Raw genomic sequence first — 26626 nt, 5'->3', positions numbered from 1 at the left:
AGTTGGCAGTTAATTCGAAGTCAGATTTTTGCGTCCCAAAGAGTTCGAATTAATGAGGTTTTACTGTATCGCACAATTAACATCAGTGTTTGCCGGTGTGTCTTTTTCAAGTGTTTACATTTCAAAAAAGAATTATTCACCACCGGTCGTGTTAATATCCAAGTAAAAGAGACCACGTGTGAAAAGTGTTTTAGACGTTGAGTGTGACAAATCTGTAAGTCATTTAGGAGAGGATTCTAGTGATGCAAGAGACAACGAATCTTCCGATCTACAGGGAATCGAGCCTATTGCAAGTTTAGGTAAGTGAAATACCTAGGCCTACTTGCTAATTTTCATGGCAAATATATTTTACAGCAGTGATAATGTATTTTTATCATCTCAAATACGTTCAGGCAAAGCAGCTATATCCGTAAATTTACACATTGATATTCGTGTTAAGACCATGCGGACCTCGCAAAGTGATATGAAATGCTTGTTTATGCGTACATTACTCTTTCGATGGAGGGAATTTTAGTTCATTTAAATTTTTTCAAAATGATCCTTCCTAAAATTAGGGTGTGGGGATTGTTCGGTGGCGGGAATTATTTGCGTAAATACCGAATAATGATAAAGTACTATTAGCTTTGTTATTTATAAATCCATACCTATGGTGTCTACTGTTTCTGAATAAGGATTCAGAATAATCTACCACTACCACAATTCTGAGTCTCTGTTCTTTGTAATTCCACATTCCACATAGACAAATAATTCATACTGGTACTCTTTTCACTCATCCACAAAACAGTCTGAATAATCAGTTATTGACTCATATCCAAATAAAATTAAGCATATTCTATTTTATTTGTTTATAACTTGTTTTACGTCGCACTGACACAGATAGGTCTTATGGCGATGACGGGATAGGAAAGGGCAAGGAGTGGGAAGGAAGCAGCCATTAAGGCCATTAATTAAGGTACAGTCCCACATTTGCTTGGTGTGAAAATGTGAAACCATGGAAAACAATCTTCAGGGCTGCCGACAGTGCGGTTTGAACCCAACCGAATGCAAGCTCACAACTGTGCACCCTTAACTTGCTCAGTAAACATATTCTAATGATATTCAACTTCAATAGTATCCTGCAGCCAGACTCTTGGCATCTACAGTAAAAATCTCTCTATCCAAAATGACTCATACCTCAGAGGATGTGAGAATGATAGGCTGCCCACTCAATGTTGCTACATTAAAGCTGCTGGAAGTAGAGTTTGTCTCATCTTCCACTAGAGACTTGGGACTGCCCAAGGGATCCACAGCAGAAGTCAAGAAAGCTCCATTCTGGACAACATTCGACAGAGATGGTATACCCTGTAACATAATAAAAGACAATTCTATTTCTAAATGATATTGAATTTATATGAAAAATACACCTGTTGTGCCAGGTTCATATAGCATGGATTGAGAGGTCATCTGCTTTGGTATCCTTCCCTCTTCCATCCTTTTTAACATGTCAAAGACAACTCAGTTTATTTCTCTCCATTTTGCCTCAAAACTTTTCTACACCAATTTAATGCCTGACAGCCACATTTCTGACAGAATTTTCTGGTCTTTCATCTAATTTGCCTGGATTTTACTCTCGTTTTTTTCAGTGTCCAGGTCTCTACTGCAAATGTTAGAATTGGGCAAAAATATACCTTATATATCAACTTTTTACACTTCCTAGACACTTTCTCTTCTGAATGTCTACTATCAAAATTCTTTTCAAACAACCCACTGATGTTCTTACACCAATGCACAGTACAATTTCTGAGAAAGCAACTAAAATTCTGGTTTATTACAACTTCAAGTGATTTCAACATTCTGGCCATGGCTCCCATACTGTTTTACAACATAGCAATAATGTTCAGATAGAGGAGACAACTAATACTGGCGAATTACTGAAATGTTCCTTTGATGATAAAGACATCTGCAATAAGATACAAAAGTTTCTGAGGATATATTACAGGTAATGGGTTGGGTTATAGTGTCATATCTGAAATACTTATTGGCTGCAAGGGAAAGGGTGATTAACATAAAGCAGATAATTACAGGCCAGTCAGCTTGACATGTGTTGTTTGTAAACTCTGGGGAAAGCGTTCTTTCTGATCATATTAGACATACTGTATTTACAAAATACTAACTGGTTTGATAGAAGGCAGTTCAGGTTTAGAAATGAGAGAGCGAATTTGGTCCAGATCCATTTCTGGTGGGACCCAGTGCTCACAATGCACTATATCTTCTGGTATGGGCTAGAACAAATTTCTTATTTTCAATGTCCTGTGTCAGTTTAATCCTTAGCTTTGACAACATGAAACTGAGTGAGATATGAGTAGGGGACCTGAAAAATTAGCATCTATTTGTTTCAAAATTAGCAACTACTTTTTCCAAAATTAGCATCTACAGTATTTTTCTAAAATTAGCATCTATTTACAAAGTTAATTATTTTAATGATTCCAAGTTTATGAAGTGCAATTACTGTCCTTGGTTCACACACAATACAAATTCATTGTTCAAACGAAAGCATTGTCAGTACTTTGGCATTGCTTTTTATCAAATTGCACCGTCTGTCTGTAACCACTGTGTTGTAATGGGACAACGCACACTTGCTATCTACATTGTTTGTTGGGGTCCACAACAACTCAAGACACTATTTGGCAAATATGCTGAACTCTGAACTGCAAGCATGACATCACATTCTTCACTTTCTTTCATCTGGGTTTGAATTGCATGTTTCAGAGAACAGTAACCAAACCAGATCATTTCATGAGAGATCTGTTACTCTAAACAATTTCTCAAGCTGATCTAATTTATAAGTATTATTCAAAATTATATTTTTTGGATACAAAGCTTGAGAAATTGACACAATATGCTTACGGTTGGAGTCTTTAGTTTCAATGCTGGACTCTGAACTGCAAGCATGACATCACATTCTTCACTTTCTTTCATCTGGGTTTGAATTGCATGTTGCACTGTGAAGAATGAGCACCTTTGACAAATGTGTCTCTACATGCAGCCTACTGTAGAGGAGTGAGCTTAATCAAAGCATCATTAATTGCCGCAGAAAAATTCCCCTCACAAATGAAGGTAAAACTGGCATAAAGGTTATGCAGTTTGGGGTAAAGGAGATGAGAGGTAGGATACAGAGACCCTTCAAGTTCAGTAAGGTCAACCAATCCAGCTGCATGATCTGTGACAAAAACCATGTGGAAGTGAAGCCTATTCACTTCCCGGTCACTCAGATCAGTCAGGTACTTAATACCACAGTTGTTGATGTCCTTCATGTCAGACATCTTGAAAAATGTAACATCAGTAAAGTAAGCATTCAAATAGAAGACAGCCTGAAACCAGCTATTCCATCGGGTTATGACAGGTGCAGGAAAAAGCTTTACTTCCTTTGAAGCACCATACTTTGATGTTAAGAATTGTAAATAATTATATTTTCACTTTTTTGTGTTGAAAAATGCAGACTTTACAATCGCAACCACATGATTTAAATCTGTCATCACTGCGACCCAACTATTGCCAACCAAGCTGATATGTGCCCAGCACTGTACATGCATTAAATGATCCCCTATGACCACACTTAATGTTTCATAACATTATACCTTATATATACCTTATATATCAACTTTTTACACTTCCTAGATACTTTCCGGGTCATGTACAGGGCACTGTCACTAACAAACTCTTTAACTGCATCATATAGTACATTAAAACTGCACAGAGCATCTAAAACAGTTTGTAGCATTTCCTGCATCAAGATAGTTCACAGAAACAACGTGCAGCTCTCTTTTCGATCCAGCAGGGACTTGGAATATGATGATAAAAACACAACGGCCCATTCTATCTGTAGTTTCATCACAGAGTATGTTGATGTTCTTCCCCAATAGAGCCTCTGCTGTTCTTTTCTGGTGGTCAGATGCAACTTCTAGAAAGGAAGAAGGACCTCAAATTATAACAAAATAATTTAAAATTACAGGATCAATTGGGTACAGGTAAGACAGTTTGATATGGAAATCGCACTCAAATTCGTTATCCTTCAATTTTGCGCATGGTTTCGATGTTGTAATACCTAAACCGTACCCGATCAATGAAATCGAAACTTACCTGGTAAATATACTTCACGTAGAGTTCTCACACATGGCAGCTCTTCAATTGAAAACTCAGTAATCCAGGCTCTTAGCTCTTTTCTTTCAGCTTATCCAGAGGTATATTTGCTTTGGCAAATACTTCACATGTGCGTTTTGAGAAGTTATCTCTGGAAATTTTTCGTCGTTTACAATTCTCTAACTCTGTAAGCACAGAAGATTGCTTTCTTTGAGACGTACTAGCAGCAGAGGTTGAACTTTTGTTATTGCGTCGCTTACCGATGTGTTCTTCAGATTTAACATGTTTCACAATGCTATCTTTTTTTTTTTTTTTTCCCACCCAACTCGGCAATTACAACACTTGCAAAACACTGTCGTTGAATCTGTGGCATATAAATCATCCTGAGCATATTGCTGAGCCCTTTCGTGCGCAGTTTTTGTTGTGAGCCCCATAACCTAAACGATCGCTCCACTTTCTACTCTTCACTAGTTTCAATTTTGAACAACAGGAAAACAACGCTGATCTATCTCGTTATTTCCATGACACTCAATTTACATTCCGATACTAATCGATACAGATCTTATTCCCCTTGCTATTCCCATTGTAAATATCGATTAAAGTCAGCAAGCAGCAATTGATTGGCTACTTTTCTTTATCGATCGGAATGGTCAAAAGATATATGCATCATATTTTGAGTATTTCTGACGATTTTGCCAAACTATGTTGTTTTTGCCAGTAAAATAGCACATTCTTGCAGAATTCACAGCAAAATTACATATTCATACTGATTTCGCATTTTGGGTCACAATTCGCATTTTGTCGCACTTCTATTTATGCGTAAAAATAATTTCATTCCACATTAGAATTACCGTAGACTTGGATTCAGTACAAGATTCAAAAATTTGCATTTATTGCAAATGTGATTTTTTTCAGGCCCCTAGGTATAAGCAACAGTAGTAAGGTCATCCTTATGCAGCCTGCCCCTGTGATGAGTAGTGTGAAAGTTTTTCTTACAGAGTTGTTTTTTTTTTTTTTTTTTTTTTTTTTTTTTGCAAGTTGCTTTAACGTCGCACCGACACAGATAGGCCTTATGGCAACGATGGGACAGGAAAGGGCTAGGAATGGGAAGGAAGTGGCCGTGGCCTTAATTAATGTACAGCCCCAACATTTGGCTGGTTGTAAAAATGGGAAACCACGGAAAACCATCTTCAGAGTTGCCGACAGTGGGGTTCGAACCCACTATCTCCTGAATACTGGATACTGGCCGTACTTAAGCGACTGCAGCTATCGAGCTCGGTTGTATACATTTCAGTGAGTTTGTCAGACTGATATGTAATAGCACACACTAAATTAGTGAGGAAACCAATTGGAGACCAACACTCTTCATTTCCCTAGTACGCATCTTCAGTGACTAGGTTATAGCTGTTGAGGATCCAACCAGCCCACAGTGGGATAAAATACTACTTTTTTGGTCAAAAGTAACAAAACATAAAAAAACAGCTGTTAGAAATCGCACAGTAATTCACGAAAACTAGTTATGTCACACCAAGCAAATGCTGGGTCTGTACCACAATTAAGGCCATGGCCACTTCCTTCCCACTCCTAGCCCTTTCCTCTCCCATCGTCGCCATAAGACATATCTGTGCCGGTGCGACGTAAAGCAAATAGCAAATAAAAAATTTAAAAAAAAAACTACTTATGAAAATGTTACAATGTTTGGGCAGGGAAGACTTGGAAGAAAGGAGACAAGCTGCCTGACTAAGTGGTATGTTCCGAGCTGTCAGTGGAGAGATAGCGTGAAATGACATTAGCGGATGAATAAGTTTGGGTGGTGATTTTAAAAGTAGGAAAGATCACAATATGAAGATGAAGTTGGAATTCAAGAGGACAAATTAGGGCAAATATTCGTATATAGAAGGGGAGTTAGGGATTAGAATAATTTACCAATGGAAATGTTGAATAAATTTCCAAATGCTTTGCAATTAAGAAAAGACTAGATAAACAACACAGAGAATCTGCCGCTTAGGTGACTGCCGTAAATGCAGATTAAATGAAAAAGAAAAAAAAAAGGTTATTCCAATGAGACTAAAGATATAGCAAATATTTTAGATTCAGGAGGTCAAATACACTGTTTCACTATTGAACTCTCCCAGGCTTTTGATAGGGTAATCATAGGGGAGATGACTGATGGAAATGAGGGTTATTGGACTAGACATGAGTGTGGTTGAATGGGCGGCTAAATTTCTAGGAAAGAGAACTCAGAGAATCAAAGTATGTAAAGTAGGGGTGGGGGGAGGAGGGGCACAAAGGGCAGAATTACTGGACCTTTATGTTTTTTAATACCAATATCATCCTCCTCCTTTCCCCTTAACCAACTCCTGCCACGTCTGGGTATTTTTGGTACCTCTTCAGTTTTCTGTCTTCTTCTTATATATATATCTTGTCTAATGTGGGTTTCTCGACAGACTTCCTGTATGATGTCATCATGTCTGTGATAAGGGACTCTATAAACATTTTGCATCACCATTCGTACTTTTAGTAGTAAAGAATGTTTTATTTACTTAGAACTGATGCTACTGGGGTCGGGTAGTGCATACATTTCAGTGGACATGGTGGACTGATATGTAATAGTAACTTCTGGCTCAGTGAGGAAAGCAACGAGAAACTAATTCACTCCTCATTTCCCTAGTATCGCTCTTCAGTCAGGCCTAGTCCAACTATGACAGCCAATGGTGGAGCTGTTGAGGATCCAACCAGCCTTTGGGCTGAGGACTGAACATACACACATTGTGAGTGACTATAAAAAGACTTAGTCAACATTGTAAGATGGACAGCAGTGGTATGATGAATGAAAAGTCAGGTTTTAAGTTTCACCATGATGAAAAATCTTCTCAATTTTAATTACTGTGCTGATGGGGTGATAGCATCTCATGGAGATTACTGTCAGTACCTAAGCATTAATATGAGGAATGACCTTCATTGGATTAATCATATTAACGAGGTTGTAAATAATGATTAGAGATCTCTCTATACAGTCATGACTAGGGCGCAGATGTTTATGACATGTCACATTTTTTCTTTATATTCTTTCCATGAAAAATTCAACTTATGCATGATTTTATCTACGGTGACTGAAACAATCTTTCATGGGTCATACAAAGTCATATTTTGGCTTTTTAATGTTTCTTGTCATTTTCTGGTATTTTTTTTATATTATGGTAATATTTCTCTGTGAAATTTTATACTTTTGTCATATTTTTATCTTTTTTATTCCATTTTCGCATACCTGCTTGCACATTCAAAGATATGAGTTTCATTCTTGTTTCCGTATTGAACCGAGATCACAGAGATGAGTTACGTAGGTGCTTTGAAAAGTTCTCGGAACGTACTAGAATTAAGTATCTTACCTTGGTGGAACTGCTTTTATGTTTCAACATAGTCTCCCTCTAGACTAATGCATTCGGTCCAGCAATGTTCAAATGCCTTGATCATCTCGAAAATGAGATTCCTACAGGCCTGAAAAATACCTCTCCAATTCGGCTGTCAGTTCTTCCCTTGTAGAAAATCTCCGTCCACCGAGGAAAATTTTCAGCTTGGGAAATAGATAAAAGTCTGATGGTGCCAAATCAGGTGAATAAGGTGGATGTGGCAACAATTCGTACCCCAGTTCATGAAGTTTTGCCATGGCAATAACACTTGTGTGCGGCGAAGCGTTGTCCTGATGAAAGATGACCTTTTTCCTTGCCAAACCAGGCCTTGTTTCGCGTATCTTTTCCTATAGTTGGTCTAGGAGATTTGCATAGTATTGCCCCATAATTGTTTGGCCAGTAGGAAGATAATCTATCAGCAGAATGCCTTTTGCATCCCAGAAAACTGAGGCCATGATCTTTCCAGCCGAACACACTGCCTTTGCTTTCTTTGGTGGTGGTGAATCAGCATGTTTCCACTGCTTTGACCACTGTTTTGTCTCTGGGGTATAGTAGTGGACCCAAGTTTCATATGTAGTCACAAATCAGCGCAAAAAATCTTGCTGGTTGCACTGAGAACGGGCCAGACTTTGTTCAGACATTTCCAATCTGGTGCATTTAATGTCCAATGTCAAGAGCCGCGGCACCCATCTTGCGGATAATTTTTTCATACCCAATTCTTCAGTTAAAATATAATATACCCGTACAGAAGACATCCCTACAGCTTCAGCAATCTCCCGCACTTTCAGTCGACGATCCTCCATGACCATTTTATGCACTTTTGCGATAAATTCTGGGGTCGTAACACTTTTTGGCCATCCACTACGCGGATCATCCAAGCTCTCTCGACCAAATTTAAACTCGCTGGTCCACTTGGCAACAGCTGAAAATGAAGGAGCAGAGTCCCCCAGTGTGTTCTGAAAGAAGGCATGAATTTCCTTTGCTTTCATACCTTTCTTTACAAAGTATTTAATCACTGATCGAATCTCAGTTTTTTCCATTGTCACAAATCACTACGTGGGAACAACAACAAAGAGTCGTCACTACCACACTCCTGCAGCTACAGCACTGATGCGCCACGTGTTCACTCACAGAGGATGTGTGATTATTGCGCGGGAACCTCGTTGCTTTAGCACTGACATCTAGCAGTGATTCCGAGAACTTTTCAAACCGTCCTCGTATTTATAAGGTTCAACCTATTCAATACTAATTACGTGTTGTATAGACGTTATTCACAACACTTATTCAACATGGGACCGGTTTTGACATTTAAATGTTATCATCAGCCATAAAACAAATCACAAACAAATGAGCAAGGACACATTAATTAAAACTAGTGTACTGACATATTGAAATATGTACATTAAAAGTCTTTACACGTCCATTCAACCATGTGTCAAACAAACCGTCAAAACAAAAGAGCAATGGCATAATAAAACTGGCGCAGTGACACACTGAAGTACGTACATAGCCTCTCACTATTCAAAGATTAAAAGAAGGTTCCTTGATATGTTGTCATAGCACAAAAGTCTTTGTACGCCCATTCACATCCCGTGTTAATTAAACAACTATAATCAGATCCGGCGTAGTGACACAATGAGATATTTACACGGTCCTCTCACCAATCTAAGTCAATAGAAGGCTCCGACACACTAACATAATCAATGCCACTACCAAATTAATTATCGAAACAGAAGCAGCTGTTAATAAAATGCCCCTGGAAATACAAGATGAGGTCAGATTTGATATTAGGAGAAAACTGAATAAAATCCATGCATCAAATAGAAAACCACTGCTTAACAATAGAAACCAAGAATATTCTGTAGAAAGGGAACAGATAATTAACCTCAAAAAGAAAATTAAAGATATGAACCTTATTGTCACTAGGGCAGATAAAGAGAAGACGACAGTAACAATGGATAAAACTCATTACATTGAAAAAACTAGAACTTTTCAAGAATAGCTCATTTTCGGCGATTAAAAAAAATATGATGCAAAAATTACATCATCTCCTGAAAGCAACCCTAAAAAATATAATAATAATGTTATTTGTTTTATGTCCCACTAACTACTTTTTAAGGTCTTCGGAGACGCCGAGGTGCCGGAATTTAGTCCCGCAGGAGTTCTTTTACGTGCCAGTAAATCTACCGACACGGGGCTGTCGTATTTGAGCACCTTCAAATACCACCGGACTGAGCCAGGATCGAACCTGCCAAGTTGGGGTTAGAAAGCCAGCGCCTTAACCGTCTGAGCCACTCAGCCCGGCACCCTAAAAAATAGATCATTTTTATTCACAGAACAAGAGAAGACGAAACTAATAACCATGAACCCAGGACTACCAGTAGTGAAAGCTTTACCCAAGATCCATAAGACCGGCGTCCCCATATACGCCCCATCATAAATTATAGGCAAGCCCATTATATAAGCTATCAAAATTCATCCAGAAATTTCTAAAAAAGAACTATAATTTTCTGCCAAATAAGTCTGTGAAAAATACCACTGAGTTAGTTAAAAAACTAGATGACTTTAAAATGCAGCCTTTCCACTCAAAGCATTCTTTCGACATAACAAATATCTATCCGAGCATCAATACTAAGAAACTTTTCCCAATAATCCAAAACAATCTAAATAAATATAGCACTTGAGATCCAAGATTTCATGGAAATTTGGAAACTAGTAGTTAAGAATAATTTCTTCAGTTTCAATAATTATATATTGTACCCGGATGAGATGGACCCTAGTTATCATGATTTGATATTATAATATAAATGCAGACATATGGGAATATTAAATTATGTACTGTGTCAGTTTTGTGTGGAAGGAAGAGTTTCAACATAGTCAGACGTGGTCGCGACAATCTGTCGCCAAAGTTTAGCCTGTCATAATGGGTAGAATATTTCCTGGTCAGAAGTTAAGAGGATTAAAAGCAAGCGCTCACAACAACAGAAATAATTACTACAAGGAAGTGAAGGAGCATTTATTTCTGAACAAGGTGAGGCCAAGTGCATCACCAATACGGAGAATATGACAAAATAAAGAATCCACACCTCGAGGCATTTTGTTGTCAGGTTGCCAGGAAAAGATATTTAAACTAACGGCTGCAGTGTTAGCCAATAACAAAATTCATCAGAGACTCGCAGATGCGCCAACATAAGAGAAACTAAGGTGAACTTCAGTTAGCTTCTCCGATAACACTAATTAAATTATTCCAACCACAAAATTGAATAGAGGGGATTTTTTTGATATCATTCCCATGTTGATTAATTGTAATTGTAATAAATTAAAGTAAAGAATTCTAGGAAATGACCCACGCTATCTCGCCATTGGTCAAGACGATCACGCCATCAGGGACGCCGACTTAGCGCGCAAAAAGTGGAGGACAGAAATCAAGTAATATCTCCGTGATCGCTGAACAATATGAGATCAGAATAAGACACGTGAATGTGTATCGCCAGTTTATTAAGTGGGATAAATTCAGAGATCCAAATCCACCTGCAAATGCCGATTTAGGATAACCAACCCCCCTCCCTCTGGAGTGAACGCAGATAAACCATGCGCGAAACCAGGCTGACCATATATACTAGGGAGTCGCGCTTCACATCAACCAGTCGTTTGAAATAATTTGATACGCTGACACGGTGACTCTGTACCAGAAAACACATTATAGATTCTGTTAAAGTTGAAAGTACATTAGTAGTCATGAAGGTGAAGACGAACAGTGATAATTATTCAGAATATCGAGTGTAAATTATTAGTATCACTGTATGTGAAAATAATATATTTCTCAACATTTCATGTGTTGGAATTTAAAGGATCGACGGAATGCCGATAGTACCTTTTGAAGGCAGTGTTCAGAGCCTGAAATAAATATTTCATGATAGACGGTGTAACAATTATTGTAGCAGGGAACTGTAGAAGCGAGGCGATCACAAGACGGCATCGTATATGTCAGGAAGTGCCGTTAAAGAACACGATACGCGCCAGTGAGAATGAAACGACACTTCGTCGTAATGTGTCACGACTTGTAGTTCGGGCTCAAGGAAGAATATATTGTGCAAGTGTAATGGGTCTAGAGGCACCTATAAGTGTTTTTTTTTAATTCTCGTATAAATTATTGTAAATTCTCTAGTAAGGTGTTAATCATGGGTAATCGCCTAGAAGTGTTTTGTTGTGTTAATTTTATAAAGTGCGATATGATGTACGAGTAAATTACCATGAGGCCATGAGGCTTCTCATCCGCTACGAGACAATGGAATTGTACATAGGAATGAGTACACAAGTTTAATATTTGGGGATGTTATCGCGACAAAACGGGATTCAGTGTAGATTAATCATGGTTACTTAACAAGGATCGCCTTCCGAATCCACGATTTTTAAGATAGACGGACGAACTAATTTATATTAACGTAATTATGGGTTAGATTAATTAACTGAGTATTTGTTTGTTGTATATAATGTAAATATGGGACATTTCTTTCAATTAATGCATGTTGTTTGTGAATACTTCGTTTTAAGTTCATTTCAAGTATTAGATTTCTTTTTGTGCTAACCCATTTATTTGATTTTCAATCACTGCGGTGATTATTTGTATGTTAGTATGAATATTTCTTACCAGACAGCCAGATTATGAAAGTGCCAGAGGGTAAAATTTGTGTTGCGTACGGAAGGTCATAATAATATAATAATAATACTGCTTTATGTGCTTTGTGTGTTCGCAAGTTCTATAATAATAATAATAATAATAATAATAATAATAATAATAATAATAATAATAATAATAATAATAATAATGAATAATAATAATAATAATAATAATAATAATAATAATAATAATAATTAATAATAATAATAATAATAATAATAATAATACTGCTTGGTGTGTTTGGGAGTGAGAGATAATAATAATGTTTGTGAGTTGGCGAAGGAAAGTATAATAATAACAATAATAATAATAATAATAATAATAATAATAATAATAATAATAATAATAATAATAATAATAATAATAAAAATACTTTGTGCGTTTTCAAGTTAAAGTATAATAATAACGATAATGCTTTGCGAGTTTGCTAGCGGAAATAATAATCAATGTGGAGATAACATGTAGCGTTAAAGACTTTAATTCGGGCAGTAAGTTTGATTTTTACGTAAATAATAATAACAATAATAATAATAATAATAATAATAATAATAATACTTTGTGCGTTTTCAAGTTAAAGTATAATAATAACGATAATGCTTTGCGAGTTTGCTAGCGGAAATAATAATCAATGTGGAGATAACATGTAGCGTTAAAGACTTTAATTCGGGCAGTAAGTTTGATTTTTACGTAAATTGTTGATTTCACGTTTTTGGACGTTATCTTAACCATTAAAAGTTGTTTAAAAGCGATAGAGGCACGTGAATAGAATGGTCACGTTATGTTGAAAGCCCAGAGTGGTTTGAGCCCATATTTAGACTTGGAAGTGATGAGGGACGAAAATCCGGCATGAAGTAAAATTGAGCCGTACTGTTTGTGATGATGAAATAGATGAATCTCAAGGCCTAAGATGATATAAAATGCCGATTCCGGTGTTATGAGTGGCAGAATCCACGCACCGAGGATTAATTTATGAATTAAATGTTTGAAGAGTTCCAATGTAAAAAGAATGGACTTCAAATAAATTGGAAGGAATAGTTTATCAATCGCCGACATTGGAGGTATTTGCCCAGCCGCGATGTGCCATAGGTTGTGAGATGTATCTTAGGAGGACATGTGTCCCCATAAAATTAATGGCAGTACGAAACTGAAGGTGCAGTCCTGAATACCGTGTTGTCCCGACCGATATAAAGCAGATCTTGGTGGTTCATAAAAGGATTTAACATATGTGACTGAATTCTAAAGAGTGGAAATTAAAATGTAAAACTTTCGATTTTTAATAATAATAATAATAATAATAATAATAATAATAATAATAATAATAGGAGTAAGTGATATTTGGGTAAGGGGAGATAAGGAGGAAGAGATAGGAGATTATAAAGTGTACTTGACAGGTGTTAGAAAGGGAAGGGCAGAGTCTGGGGTAGGGCTCTTTATCAGGAATACCATTGCACGCAACATAGTTTCCGTTAGGCACGTAAGTGAGCGAATGATGTGGGTAGATTTGTCAGTGGGAGGAATTAGGACAAGAATTGTGTCCGTGTATTCACCATGTGAGGGTGCAGATGAGGATGAAGTTGACAAGTTTTATGAAGCATTGAGTGACATCGTGGTCAGGGTGAACAGCAAGGATAGAATAGTGCTAATGGGCGATTTCAATGCGAGAGTTGGGAATAGAACTGAAGGATACGAAAGGGTGATTGGTAAATGTGGGGAAGATATGGAAGCTAATGGGAATGGGAAGCGTTTGCTGGACTTCTGTGCTAGTATGGGTTTAGCTGTTACGAATACATTCTTCAAGCATAAGGCTATTCACCGCTACACATGGGAGGCTAGGGGTACCAGATCCATAATAGACTATATTTTAACAGACTTTGAATTCAGGAAATCTTTTAGGAATGTACGAGTTTTTCGGGGATTTTTCGATGATACAGACCACTATCTGATCTGTAGTGAACTAAGTATCTCTAGGCCTAGGGTAGAGAAAGTGAAATCTGTCTGCAAACGAATAAGGGTAGAAAATCTCCAGGACGAGGAAATTAGACAGAAGTACATGGATATGATTAGTGAGAAGTTTCAAACAGTAGACAGTAAGCAGGTTCAGGATATAGAAAGTGAATGGGTGGCATACAGGGATGCTGTAGTAGAAACAGCAAGGGAATGCCTAGAAACAAGTGTGTGTAAAGATGGGAAAAGGCGAACATCTTGGTGGAATGATGAAGTGAGAGCAGCCTGTAAACGTAAAAGGAAGGCTTATCAGAAATGGCTCCAAACAAGGGCCGAGGCAGACAGGGATTTGTACGTAGATGAAAGAAACAGAGCGAAACAAATAGTTGTTGAATCCAAAAAGAAGTCGTGGGAAGATTTTGGTAATAACCTGGAAAGGCTAGGTCAAGCAGCAGGGAAACCTTTCTGGACGGTAATAAAAAATCTTAGGAAGGGAGGGAAAAAGGAAATGAACAGTGTTTTGAGTAATTCAGGTGAACTCATAACAGATCCCAGGGAATCACTGGAGAGGTGGAGGGAATATTTTGAACATCTTCTCAATGTAAAAGGAAATCATCATGGTGGTGTTGCAAACAGTCAAGCTCATGGGGAGGAGGATAATGATGTTGGTGAAATTATGCTTGAGGAAGTGGAAAGGATAGTAAATAAACTCCATTGTCATAAGGCAGCAGGAATAGATGAAATTAGACCTGAAATGGTGAAGTATAGTGGGAAGGCAGGGATGAAATGGCTTCATAGAGTAGTAAAATTAGCGTGGAGTGTTGGTAAGGTACCTTCAGATTGGACAAAAGCAGTAATTGCACCTATCTATAAGCAAGGGAACAGGAAGGATTGCAACAACTATCGAGGTATCTCATTGATTAGTATACCAGGCAAAGTATTCACAGGCATCTTGGAAGGGAGGGTGCGATCAGTCGTTGAGAGGAAGTTGGATGAAAACCAGTGTGGTTTCAGACCACAGAGAGGCTGTCAGGATCAGATTTTCAGTATGCGCCAGGTAATTAAAAAATGCTACGAGAGGAATAGGCAGTTGTGTTTATGTTTCGTAGATCTAGAGAAAGCATATGACAGGGTACCGAGGGAAGAGATGTTCGCTATACTGGGGGACTATGGAATTAAAGGTAGATTATTAAAATCAATCAAAGGCATTTATGTTGACAATTGGGCTTCAGTGAGAAGTGATGGTAGAATGAGTTCTTGGTTCAGGGTACTTACAGGAGTTAGACAAGGCTGTAATCTTTCACCTTTGCTGTTTGTAGTTTACATGGATCATATGCTGAAAGGTATAAAATGGCAGGGAGGGATTCAGTTAGGTGGAAATGTAGTAAGCAGCCTGGCCTATGCTGACGACTTGGTCTTAATGGCAGACTGTGCCGAAAGCCTGCAGTCTAACATCTTGGAACTTGAAAACAGGTGCAATGAGTATGGTATGAAAATTAGCCTCTCGAAGACTAAATTGATGTCAGTAGGTAAGAAATCCAACAGAATTGAATGTCAGATTGGTGATACAAAGCTAGAACAGGTCGATAATTTCAAGTATTTAGGTTGTGTGTTTTCCCAGGATGGTAATATAGTAAGTGAGATTGAATCAAGGTGTAGTAAAGCTAATGCAGTGAGCTCGCAGTTGCGATCAGCAGTATTCTGTAAGAAGGAAGTCAGCTCCCAGACGAAACTATCTTTACATCGGTCTGTTTTCAGACCAACTTTGCTTTATGGGAGCGAAAGCTGGGTGGACTCAGGATATCTTATTTATAAGTTAGAAGTAACAGACATGAAAGTAGCAAGAATGATTGCTGGTACAAACAGGTGGGAACAATGGCAGGAGGGAACTCGGAATGAGGAGATAAAGGCTAATTTAGGAATGAACTCGATGGATGAAGCTGTACGCATAAACCGGCTTCGGTGGTGGGGTCATGTGAGGCGAATGGAGGAGGATAGGTTACCTAGGAGAATAATGGACTCTGTTATGGAGGGTAAGAGAAGTAGAGGGAGACCAAGACGACGATGGTTAGACTCTATTTCTAACGATTTAAAGATAAGAGGTATAGAACTTAATGAGGCCACAACACTAGTTGCAAATCGAGGATTGTGGCGACGTTTAGTAAATTCTCAGAGGCTTGCAGACTGAACGCTGAAAGGCATAACAGTCTATAATGATAATGTATGTATGTATGTATAATAATCCAAGAGAATCTTGTCTTAAATCAACTGCTTTGTGCCAAAGCAGAGTGAAATTGTAAAAGCTTATGCATTAACCATAAATATCGCTAACGGTAGTGTAACACGTGAAATTAAGTTACAATAATAATAATAATAATAATAATAATAATAATAATAATAATAATATGAAGAGGAATAATAGGAAGAATTTATTCGATTAATTTGAGAATAATTATGGTGAGATCAATGTAAAATATTAAATCCATGATGAATAAGTGATGCGATAATGATAATCTCCACTGATAATAATAATAATAATAATAATAATTGTTCCGAGGTATCTGTGGAACAGCAGAATTGAAAGAAGGTGCGGGTTGGAATGGGTCTAACTACAAGGCCAAAATTACCCTAAAATTTCAATAAAGGTTATATTTTCAAAAATATCTAAACTTAACAATATTTAGAGGCAATTTAACATTTTTCACTAGGTGAAATAACAATGGAAATTTTACAAATGAAAGCCCGACTTTTGGGTTCTTACAAGTCCTGGGTTCCAAGCCCTCAATCTGACAATCTTTGAACTTTAGCTCAACAATACCAAGTTACAGAATTACTTCTCAAAGGGCAGAAAACCCCTTCATTACCGGGAGCGTTAGCTCCAAAAACACATATTGGGCCTCCTAGAGGCACATCTAACACATCAGAAAGAGCTAACCCGCTCTCAATTTCTCACGCCTGTTAAAGGCAACAACAAACTTTCCTCTACACTGCCTCTCAAGGCATAATTATAAGGACACAGGGGTATCTAGTACCCAACCTACGAGGCCTGAATAGCAAATTAAAGGTTGATGAGCTGCTGCCTGAAGACCGAGGTGCTTCCCGCCCCCTGCTACATATTCACACACTGAGCTGGATGTTATTCGAGTGGTGCGGAGACAAGAAAATCAGCAGTTTTTATACCCTCGTGGAAAATTCGAGACCTTTAATGAATGATTACGACCCGCCCACAAAGTTTTATTGGATAACAGCAAAAACTTATACACAAGGCGATGAAGAAACACCATCATCATCATCATCATCATCATCATTTCCCTTTATCCAGCTGTAGCCGGGTAAGGGCAAATACGGTTCCTCTCCACTTTTTTCGGTCTTTCCACCACTCCTCCTCCAACACTGTGTCCCAGTCCAGGTTTCTGCGTTGGATGGTATCCTTCCATCTCAATCGTGGTCGTCCACGGCCTCTCCTTCCTTGGATTTGCATTTCCATCACCTTTTTTGGCATTCTTTCTTCGCTCATTCGCTTTATGTGCCCAAACCATCTTAGTCGGCTCTTCTCTATTCTATCATTCATTTTTTCCACACCTTATTGGTGGAAAATTAATTACAGAAATTCCTGATTGGCTACATTCAAAACAAGTGAAAAGAAAGGATTAATATTGCCAACCCACAAATGACAGAACAAAATTTAGTAAAGACAAAACTTATGAATACAAAATTTCTTCAAGAAAGTTCTTTCCTTCACACTAGAGTGCATAATCATAGTTTTTTGGTAGAGACCTCTGTTAGAGAATGTCCGCACTTCTTGATCAATGAAAAACAAAAGCAAATCAAAAACACACAATGACCTCTTCTGATAAACAGTAGAGTTAGTTCAGTACAGTTCTGGGTTTCTCCAGTAGGGAGATATTTTAAGGCGGAAAATTCAAATGTGCGGCGTAGAGGTGTACTAACCGGTACAAGAAGAAGAAGAAGAAGAAGAAGTTGAAGAGGCAGAAGAAGAACTTGCAATAGTATTTTGAGAATAATAATTATGATGAAAGGAAATTAAGATATTTTATGGACGATGATTTATTGTTACAAATATAATAATAATAATAATAATAATAATAATAATAATAATAATAATAATAATAATAATAATAGGAAACTGACCATTAATTTGTGCAGATAAATTACAAGGAAGAAGACCCTTTGTTTGAAACGTCGGCAAGGGTTAGCACATAATCATCCCGAATGACAAATGATAATAATCAAATATAGGATTATAATTGAAATTAATGATAATAATAAAATAATTGATGGTAATCAAAGAATATGATAATGATCAGATAAAGAATGATAATGTAATTATTTAATAATCATAGGAAGATATGATAGGGACAGTCATCATGTGTCGAACTGGTCTGAACCAGATGTTGAATTTCCACGTGGGAGATTGTTAGCGGTAGATGCGAAATAACCCACATTGTCTTCATTGTCAGAGCATAGTAATGAACCTTTCAGTACGTCTTGTCATATTGATAAATGTAAATATTGAGATAAGCTTTGAGTTAATGAGCTATACCTGGCATGTTTGTGAATCTGGAAATATAGGCTAGAGTTTGTCCGTACTATAAATTCCCGTTTTAAATACGATAACATTCCCACGGTGGGAGTCCGGCCCACCAGAATGTATATACCGAAAGTGACTCATGTCTAACGGAACGGGGAGATGACAGTAAATAGTTACTCTCATGCCTTCGTCTCCGAAAGAAGATCTCCAGCGGTGAAATGTCCACTCATACGGATGTGGATTCGATCCCCAGTAACCAATGGGGCGAATTCACCAAATATTTTACACTACCAGAGTAGTGAGGTGAATCCAAGTATTACATAATTTCTTTTTCAGGATGGAAGTTTCCCAATGTAATAATTGGCATCATGTGCAGTTTGCAAAATAAGTCAATAAATTGCTCCTCATTGCAATTTCAATAGGAAACAGTTTCCATAGTCCAGTATGCCCATGAAATTTAAGTTGTCACTTCCCATTCCTATTGAGGAGTGTATAATTTATATCCATGAACGAGCCGTTACCTTAATTTGCATGCCCCGTTCATCCCTGTGTTCATTTGGTGTGCCTATATATATTTTTATTGTTTTTTAAAATAAATTTTTAACGTCTTATACGATCTGATCACCCCTGTGATTAAGGCTAGTCTGGGACTCAGGAGGTGAGCGGGTGCAATATACCAGCAGGATGTCGCAGAAAGTTGCTTCATTCACTTAGACCAGTTCTTAAACTCCAATTCAAACCTGAACAAAATCTCAGAAAAAACCAACATTCTTTTTGATTTTTTAATTAAAGTCTTTAGGTGTGTTGATCTTCCGAGTAGGCGGTCAATATTTAGCGCGATACACAATACCCTATCAAGTTACAGACCCCCACCACACTGTTCAAAAGACCCACCTGAAATCCACTACTCCCCCAACATGATCCTTCCCTTTCCCACCCCCACCTTCTCCCCTCCTGACCTACCGCTCACAAGGTTAACGTCTGAACATGCTGTTCCAAAGCTGATAGAATTCTTCCAAATTGAACTGAGAAATTTTTTTTGATCATCTGTACTGTAAGAAAAATACTGAAGGACAACCTATTACCACTGACTATTTCTTATAATTTCATATACATCAGTGTAAATTTTAACAGGTAAAAATTGTATACCAAGTGATTCCAGTAACTTCTTGACGTTTTGTTTGACACATAGCGTATATGGACGTTTTAATGACTTAACTTTGGAAGTGTGTTGGAGCCTTTTATTGACTTAGATTGGTGAGAGGACCATGCAAATACTGTATCTCATTGTGTCACTACGCCAGATCTGATTATTATTGTTTAATTAACATGGGATGTGAATGGATGTACAACGACTTTTGTGCTATGAAAACATATCAAGGAACCTTCTTTTAATCTTTGAATAGTGAGAGGCTATGTACATACTTCAGTGTGTCACTGCGCCAGTTTTTCTATGCCATTGCTCTTTTGTTTTGACGGTTTGACACATGGTGTGAATGGACGTGTAAAGACTTTCAATGTACATATTTCAATGTGACTCTACACTAGTTTTAATTAATGTGTCCTTGCTCATTTGTTTGTGATTTGTTTTATGGCTGATGACATTTAAATGTCGAAACCGGTCCCATGTTGAATAAATGTTGTGAATAATGTCTATACAACACGTAATTAGTATTCAATACGTTGAACCTTATAAATAACTCATCTCTACCTGCTTGCAGTCGTCTCAAAGATGGTTTGTGGTTTTTCATTTGCATGTATATGTATCTGATAGCTGATCAAGCATGTCTACAGCCCCTTTGGTTGAATTATAATCCAAAATCCTCTTTGGCTTCTTATCATCTCTGTCGCTGATTTCCTCATCATGGTGGAGAGTGCTCATATGTAAAACATTCTTACGTCTCTTAGGAATATAATTGAACACAGTAGTGTCATTTGTGAAGTAGAATGAAGAGCTAGTACCTCCTTGTTCATCATTTTATGTGGAAACTCTGGCTTATTTTTCCATATAGTTCCCTACATAGTCAATTTCCTTTTCAGAAGCTGTTGTCCCAAACCGTATGACGTAAAAAAGTTGTCACACGTGATATTCTGACCATGTAACTCAAAAATGAGATCACATACTACCCTCAATCCCCAATTTCTTTCTGGTGCCATTCTGATTGCCTGCTAAATTCAAAGGTACTCTTCATGATGTCTGAAGCTGGTATGTGGCGTTGTGCTGGTGGATGCAACTGCCATTTTATATTCCCATTTTTAGAAAGAAAAGTCTCTATACTATTTTGTACAGTCTGTGGACTATTGTGATTATCATCAAAACATACTCTTTCAGATGCATTACTGACATGATCTTCGTACTCAGAAAGTGATTCTTCATCTGCCTAGGCACTTACTAATTCTTCCAACTCATCATCAGTCAATGGTCTAATTGCCATGGTGTCACAATTCAAACTGAGGAGAAACAAAGCATTCAGATTGTTGAGAGGTGCCAATTATGATTTACTAAAGAGCAAGAAACAAGAAACAAGTCCATTGTCGTAAACACATGGAGGCTTAGTTGATTGCTGAGTAAGTTGGAATGATAGAAATCACTTTTCCCATAAAACATAACAAAAACAAAGTTCAACATTTCCATTCTTTAAAATAAATCTGAATAACAGTAATCATAATTGTGTCGGTCACAATGACCCAAACGTTACATATGTAACTACAGTATAACCCCTCTTTTACACTTTTCAAGGGACCAAGGAATAATGGTGTAAAAGGGGGGAAAGTGTAAATCGTGGGAAAGAACTTGTATAGGTACTGTATATATAAAGATGCTCTGGAAAAGGAGGTAAATGTTACACAAATGCATATTATTAATTTATAGAGTATTTCAATCTCAATCGATTTACTGTACTTACCTCAAATAAAGGTCCATGTAAGTTAAATACTGTACTGTATTAACTGTTACACTGCCTTTGTAATTCTCCTCATCCTTTGCCCAGGAGAAGGTTACTGGTAGATGGTTAAAAATTTGTGTAATATATTCTTTTAATATACAGTTGTTACTTTCTTAGAATGGCTATAGAATTATCTAAGATGCAATATTTTCTCTGAATGAAACATTTTAATTGCTACTATTGTAACTGTATTTACAACATTAACACAAATTTATTTTAGATGGAAAACTACACAATCACTGCTTCCTACCAAAATAGTCCAGAATCAATCTCTGTTTCAACTTCTTATTTCTTATGACCTCTCTATTTGTTTTTCAAGCTCATAAAGGTTATGAAAATTATTTTCACCCCCCTCTACAGATGACAGATACGTGCATAAAACATCCACTGCTGCACTTATGCATCAGCACTGGTAGGCATCACTTCACTGTCTTCCTCTGCTTCATCACCATCACTGGTGGGAGACTCGGCTGCTGTTTGCTCAGCAACCAACTCCTCCTCACTTCTTTCCTCTGCAGTGATCACAAAATCATCTACCCGAAGAAAATCTTCAGTAGTGCAGTCTGACTGCAACATTCTCTATACATCAGGTAGCAGGCCTTCTTCTGGCACCCGAGATGTGGCATGATTCTTGAAGAATCCCGCTTTCAAGAAACAATGAGATGGTAGTCTGCTTCACAGCTTTCGAAGACTTTGCAACGAAGTGAAGCGCATCTAGGATTGAAACTTTAAATGATGATGGATCCTTTCCAGCATCCATAAGGAATAAAATTTGCTGCACTAGGTTCTTCCTATAATCCAACTTAAAGGAGTAAATAACCCCTAAATACATAGGTTGTAGCTTGCTTGTGCAGTTAGCAGGCAGAAATTAACTGCACATTCCTCAAATTAACATCCATGGAACGTGCAGGACAATAGTCGATGAAACAAAGGATCTTCCTATTTTGCGCACCCATTTTTTAATACAGAGCAATTAATTGCTGTCGGAAAAGATCTGAGGTCATCCAAGCTTTATGATTGGCATCATAGGCAGTAGGTAAGGATTGCACATTCTTGAAGCAACGAGGCTTTTTAGATTTCCCTACTACATAGGGGTGGATCTTCTCAGAGACATCAGCATTGGCTCCCAACATCACTGTGAGCCTCACCTTGCTGTGTTTTCCACCATGGCATTTATCTCCTTTGAATGCCAAAGTCTTGCTAGGCAACACACTGAAAAACAGTTGAGTTTCATCTAGGTTAAAAATGTTCCTGGGTCAGCTCCTGCAATCTTCCATCCATCCATTCTTCCACAATTTCATCACACTGCACTAGATTCCCCACAAACAGTTTTATAGGTTAAATCGGTCGATCCAGCCATTGGACGCACTGAAATTTTTAATGCCAAGAATGTTTGCCACTTTAAGCGCCTTTTCCCGTAAGAGCACACCAGCAATTGGAATGCCTATGGCTCTAGAAGTTTCAAACCAACTTTATACAATTTTTTCCATTTTCTCGTATTTGCAGTATGGCACAAACTCCCTTTTCTTGGAGTTTGGTCCTCATTCTGAAGCACTTGATGTAATGCTTCCTCTGCTTTTCACAACTGTATTCAGCATGGATACAGGAAGCTGCAATTCGTGTGCCAGTTAAACACGTGTTCCGCGGTACGCATCAACCTTTTCTAATATTCAAACTTTCTCATCCATAGTGAAAGTTTTTCTTTCCTTCTTTTTTTCCATTATTAGCAGGAAAACAATAAAGCAATAACAAAGAAGGATTAACAAATACACACGACAGGAAAGGAAGATCGCGGCAATTCACATGAGATATTTTTCAGAATGACATTATTATTATTATTATTATTATTATTATTATTATTATTATTATTATTATTATTCTTGACCGCTTGACTCACATAAGAAGAACAAAAAAGTAACAAATGAAATGCAGTAAATGTAACAAATCAGCAACAATAACTTTAACAACTCCAATTGTAAACCAATAACTGTGAAACAACGCACTCGGGAAAGACAAACTGTCTTACGAATAAACTTTTATACAAGGTTTATACACCGTTTATGTGAAATTTGTTACTAATAAACCGTGTATAAGCCTCCTGTGTATACATCTGTTATAGTTATTCATTGAATTGCTTATACAAACCAGGATCTTTGTATAAGCATTGTATAGCAGCGAGTAGCGGAAAAAGAAACGAGTGAACTTTATTTTCATGGTATTTACTGTCTGCAGTAATATAATCGTGGTGAAATATTCGACTTAACCATTTAACAAAGAACACACATTGAAAGAATGGATGATAACGATGATCTTCACGATATTTCAAACATAGAAGACATACACCATTTAGAGGTTATGGAGGCTAGACATCTTCGTAAAGTAAAACACTTTAAAGAGACGGAATGACAATGCAAAACTATAAAATAAATGATGGTTGGACGTATTTTTGTGTAATAATGTGTTACTGTTTAATAGACTTTTGAAATTGCCTCTACAAAGATCTTCCTCAAATTTGAGTATAATAAGGAACATATTCCTTGACATAAAAAATGGTATAACTTGAAAAAGATACGTAATATGATTTCCATATTTTTTAGTTGAATATGCAGATATATGGTATATAAATGCCTAATAGAAACTGTTTTGATCAAACCTTCCTTTTAGCTGCAAAACAGTTTTTCCTTTCTCCCGAAAAGTAAGGATTTTGTAATGTGTACCCTTTTCAACTCACCGATTCAATTACAATTGCCTATTTTTTCTGTTACTATCCCAGTTAGGAGCTCTTGATCTCTTCTTAGGCTTTTCCATTTCTTTCGTGGCGTTCATTACACAAGCATGCTGGAATTCAAGAGGACAAATTGGGGCTAATATTCGTTTATAGGTAGGAGGAGTTAGAGATTGGAATAACTTACCAAGGGAGATGTTCAATAAATTTCCAATTTCTTTGCGATCATTTAAGAAAAGGCTAGGAAAACAACAGATAGGGAAACTGCCATCTGGGCGACTGCCCTAAATGCTGATATCAAAGAATGCACTGCGTTGGTTAAGCGGAAGTTCAATACTGAGAGTTCTAGACCATGGTTGTTTGATTTGGTCGTCATGCCATGGTTACTCAAAGCGTTTTAGGTTAATTGCGACACCATTTTACCTCGAATTTTTTCCTCTTGAACAGTCTGTCTTGGTGTAAATGGCAGGAAGCATAAAATTTTGCAAACGTAAATGCGAGGATTTTAATACATTGTGAGCATAGGAAATCTCAGAAGACCAACAAAAAATGTTGTAAAAGACGGGAAAACGTAAAAGCCGGGAATGTAAATGCGGGGTAATACTGTATTACAGTTTAAACGCTCAAACTACTTAACCCTTTGTTGCCTGACGGTACTTTAAAGTACCATCTCATATTTCGTGGCTTTGGAATTATTCAGTAAATACCACCCTTATATTTTCCTCATGGTACTTTCAAGTACCTAATTTTTGAAACAGAGCTATTTCATTTTTGACGTTGCTATTGATGAAAAATGCGGGAAATCGTTTTATTCTTAGGAGTGTAGTCATAGTGTTACCACTGAAAACAAATGACATTTTGATTATTTCTTAGCTCCTATTGTTACATTCGACCTGCAAGTGATCTTAGTACATGTAAGTATCCTTCTGTAATGCAATAAAATACTCAAATTGATGAAATTTGCAATTGGTGTGGATACATAGTTAGTAAATGGCGAGATACTTAGAAGTACCGTCAGGCCATATGGAGGGTCTCATGTTAGTCATATCCAAAACCAAACGTAATGCTTTACTGATGCAAATTATTTGGCATTTATGATGTTTTCTTCAATAATCTATATACATATAAAGTAGCTTGTCCTGACTGACTGACTGACTGATTCATCATCGCCGAGCCAAAACTACTGGACATAAAGAAATGAAATTTTGGGGATATATTCATATTAAGATGTAGGTGCTCGCTAAGAGAGGGTTTTTGGATATTCCGTCGCTAAGGGGGTGAAAAAGGGGGGTGAAATTTTAAAATGAGTGTGTCTATATCTCAAAACTTTAAAAGTTTACAGATGTGAAAATTGGTATTTAGAATCTTCTTTAAAAATAAGGAAATACGTATTTTTTTGTTTTCAGAAAATCCCAATAGGAGGGGTGAAAAAGGGCTTGAATGCCTTTAATCAGGATACCGGTACCTATATCTCAGAAACTGAAGATATTACAGACCTCAAAATTGGTACTTTTGATCTCTTTCAAAAATAAAGAAACACATATTTTTTTGTTTTTGGAAAATCCAATTAATGCGAGGGTGAAAAGGGGGGTGAATTTTTAAAATGAGTGCATCTATATCTCAAAAGTTTTAAAGTTTAGAGATGTAAAAATTGGTATTTGGAATCTTCATTAATAATAAAGGAACACGTATTTTTTTGTTTTCGGAAAATCCCAATAAGAAGGGAGAAAAGGGGTGAAAAAGGGGTAGAATGCCTTTAAAGAGAATACTTATATCTTAGAAACTGAAGATATTACAGACCTGAAAATTGGTATTTGGGATCTCCTTTAAAAATAAAGAAACGCGCATTTTTTGTTTTTAGAAAATCCAATTAATGGTGGGGGTAAAAGGGGGATGATTTTTTAATATGAGTGTATCTATACCTCAAAACTTTTAAAGTTTATAGATGTAAACATTGGTATTTAGAATGTCCTTTAAAAATAAAGACACACGTATTTTTTGTTTTTGGAAAATCCAATTAATCGGAGGGTGAAAAGGGGGTGAATTTTTAAAATGAGTGAATCTATATCTCCAAACTTTTAAAGTTTGCAGATGTAAAAATTGGTATTTAGAATCTTCATTAAAAATAAAGAAACACGTATTTTTTTGTTTTCGGAAAATCGCAATAGGAGGAGTGAAAAGGGGTGAAAAGCGGTTGAATCCTTTAATGAGGCTACTTATATCTCAGAAACTGAAGATATTACAGATCTG

At 37.0% G+C, this 26626-nt stretch overlaps 1 protein-coding gene across 1 annotated transcript in view; it reads right to left on the bottom strand.

The window, feature by feature from the left end:
- LOC136872318 (zinc finger protein 341) overlaps positions 1-26626 on the bottom strand; it is a 230771-nt gene that overhangs the window by 159540 nt on the left and 44605 nt on the right. The window contains exon 5 of the mRNA XM_068227436.1: positions 1174-1341. Within this exon, the coding sequence (XP_068083537.1) occupies positions 1174-1341 (168 nt within the window). The remainder of the gene's footprint in view (positions 1-1173; positions 1342-26626) is intronic.

The sequence above is a fragment of the Anabrus simplex genome, chromosome 4, assembly GCF_040414725.1.
Source record: "Anabrus simplex isolate iqAnaSimp1 chromosome 4, ASM4041472v1, whole genome shotgun sequence".
NCBI lineage: Eukaryota > Metazoa > Arthropoda > Insecta > Orthoptera > Tettigoniidae > Anabrus > Anabrus simplex.
Note: the sequence above shows the minus strand (reverse complement) of the source record. Positions and strands in the feature narration are given on the sequence as shown.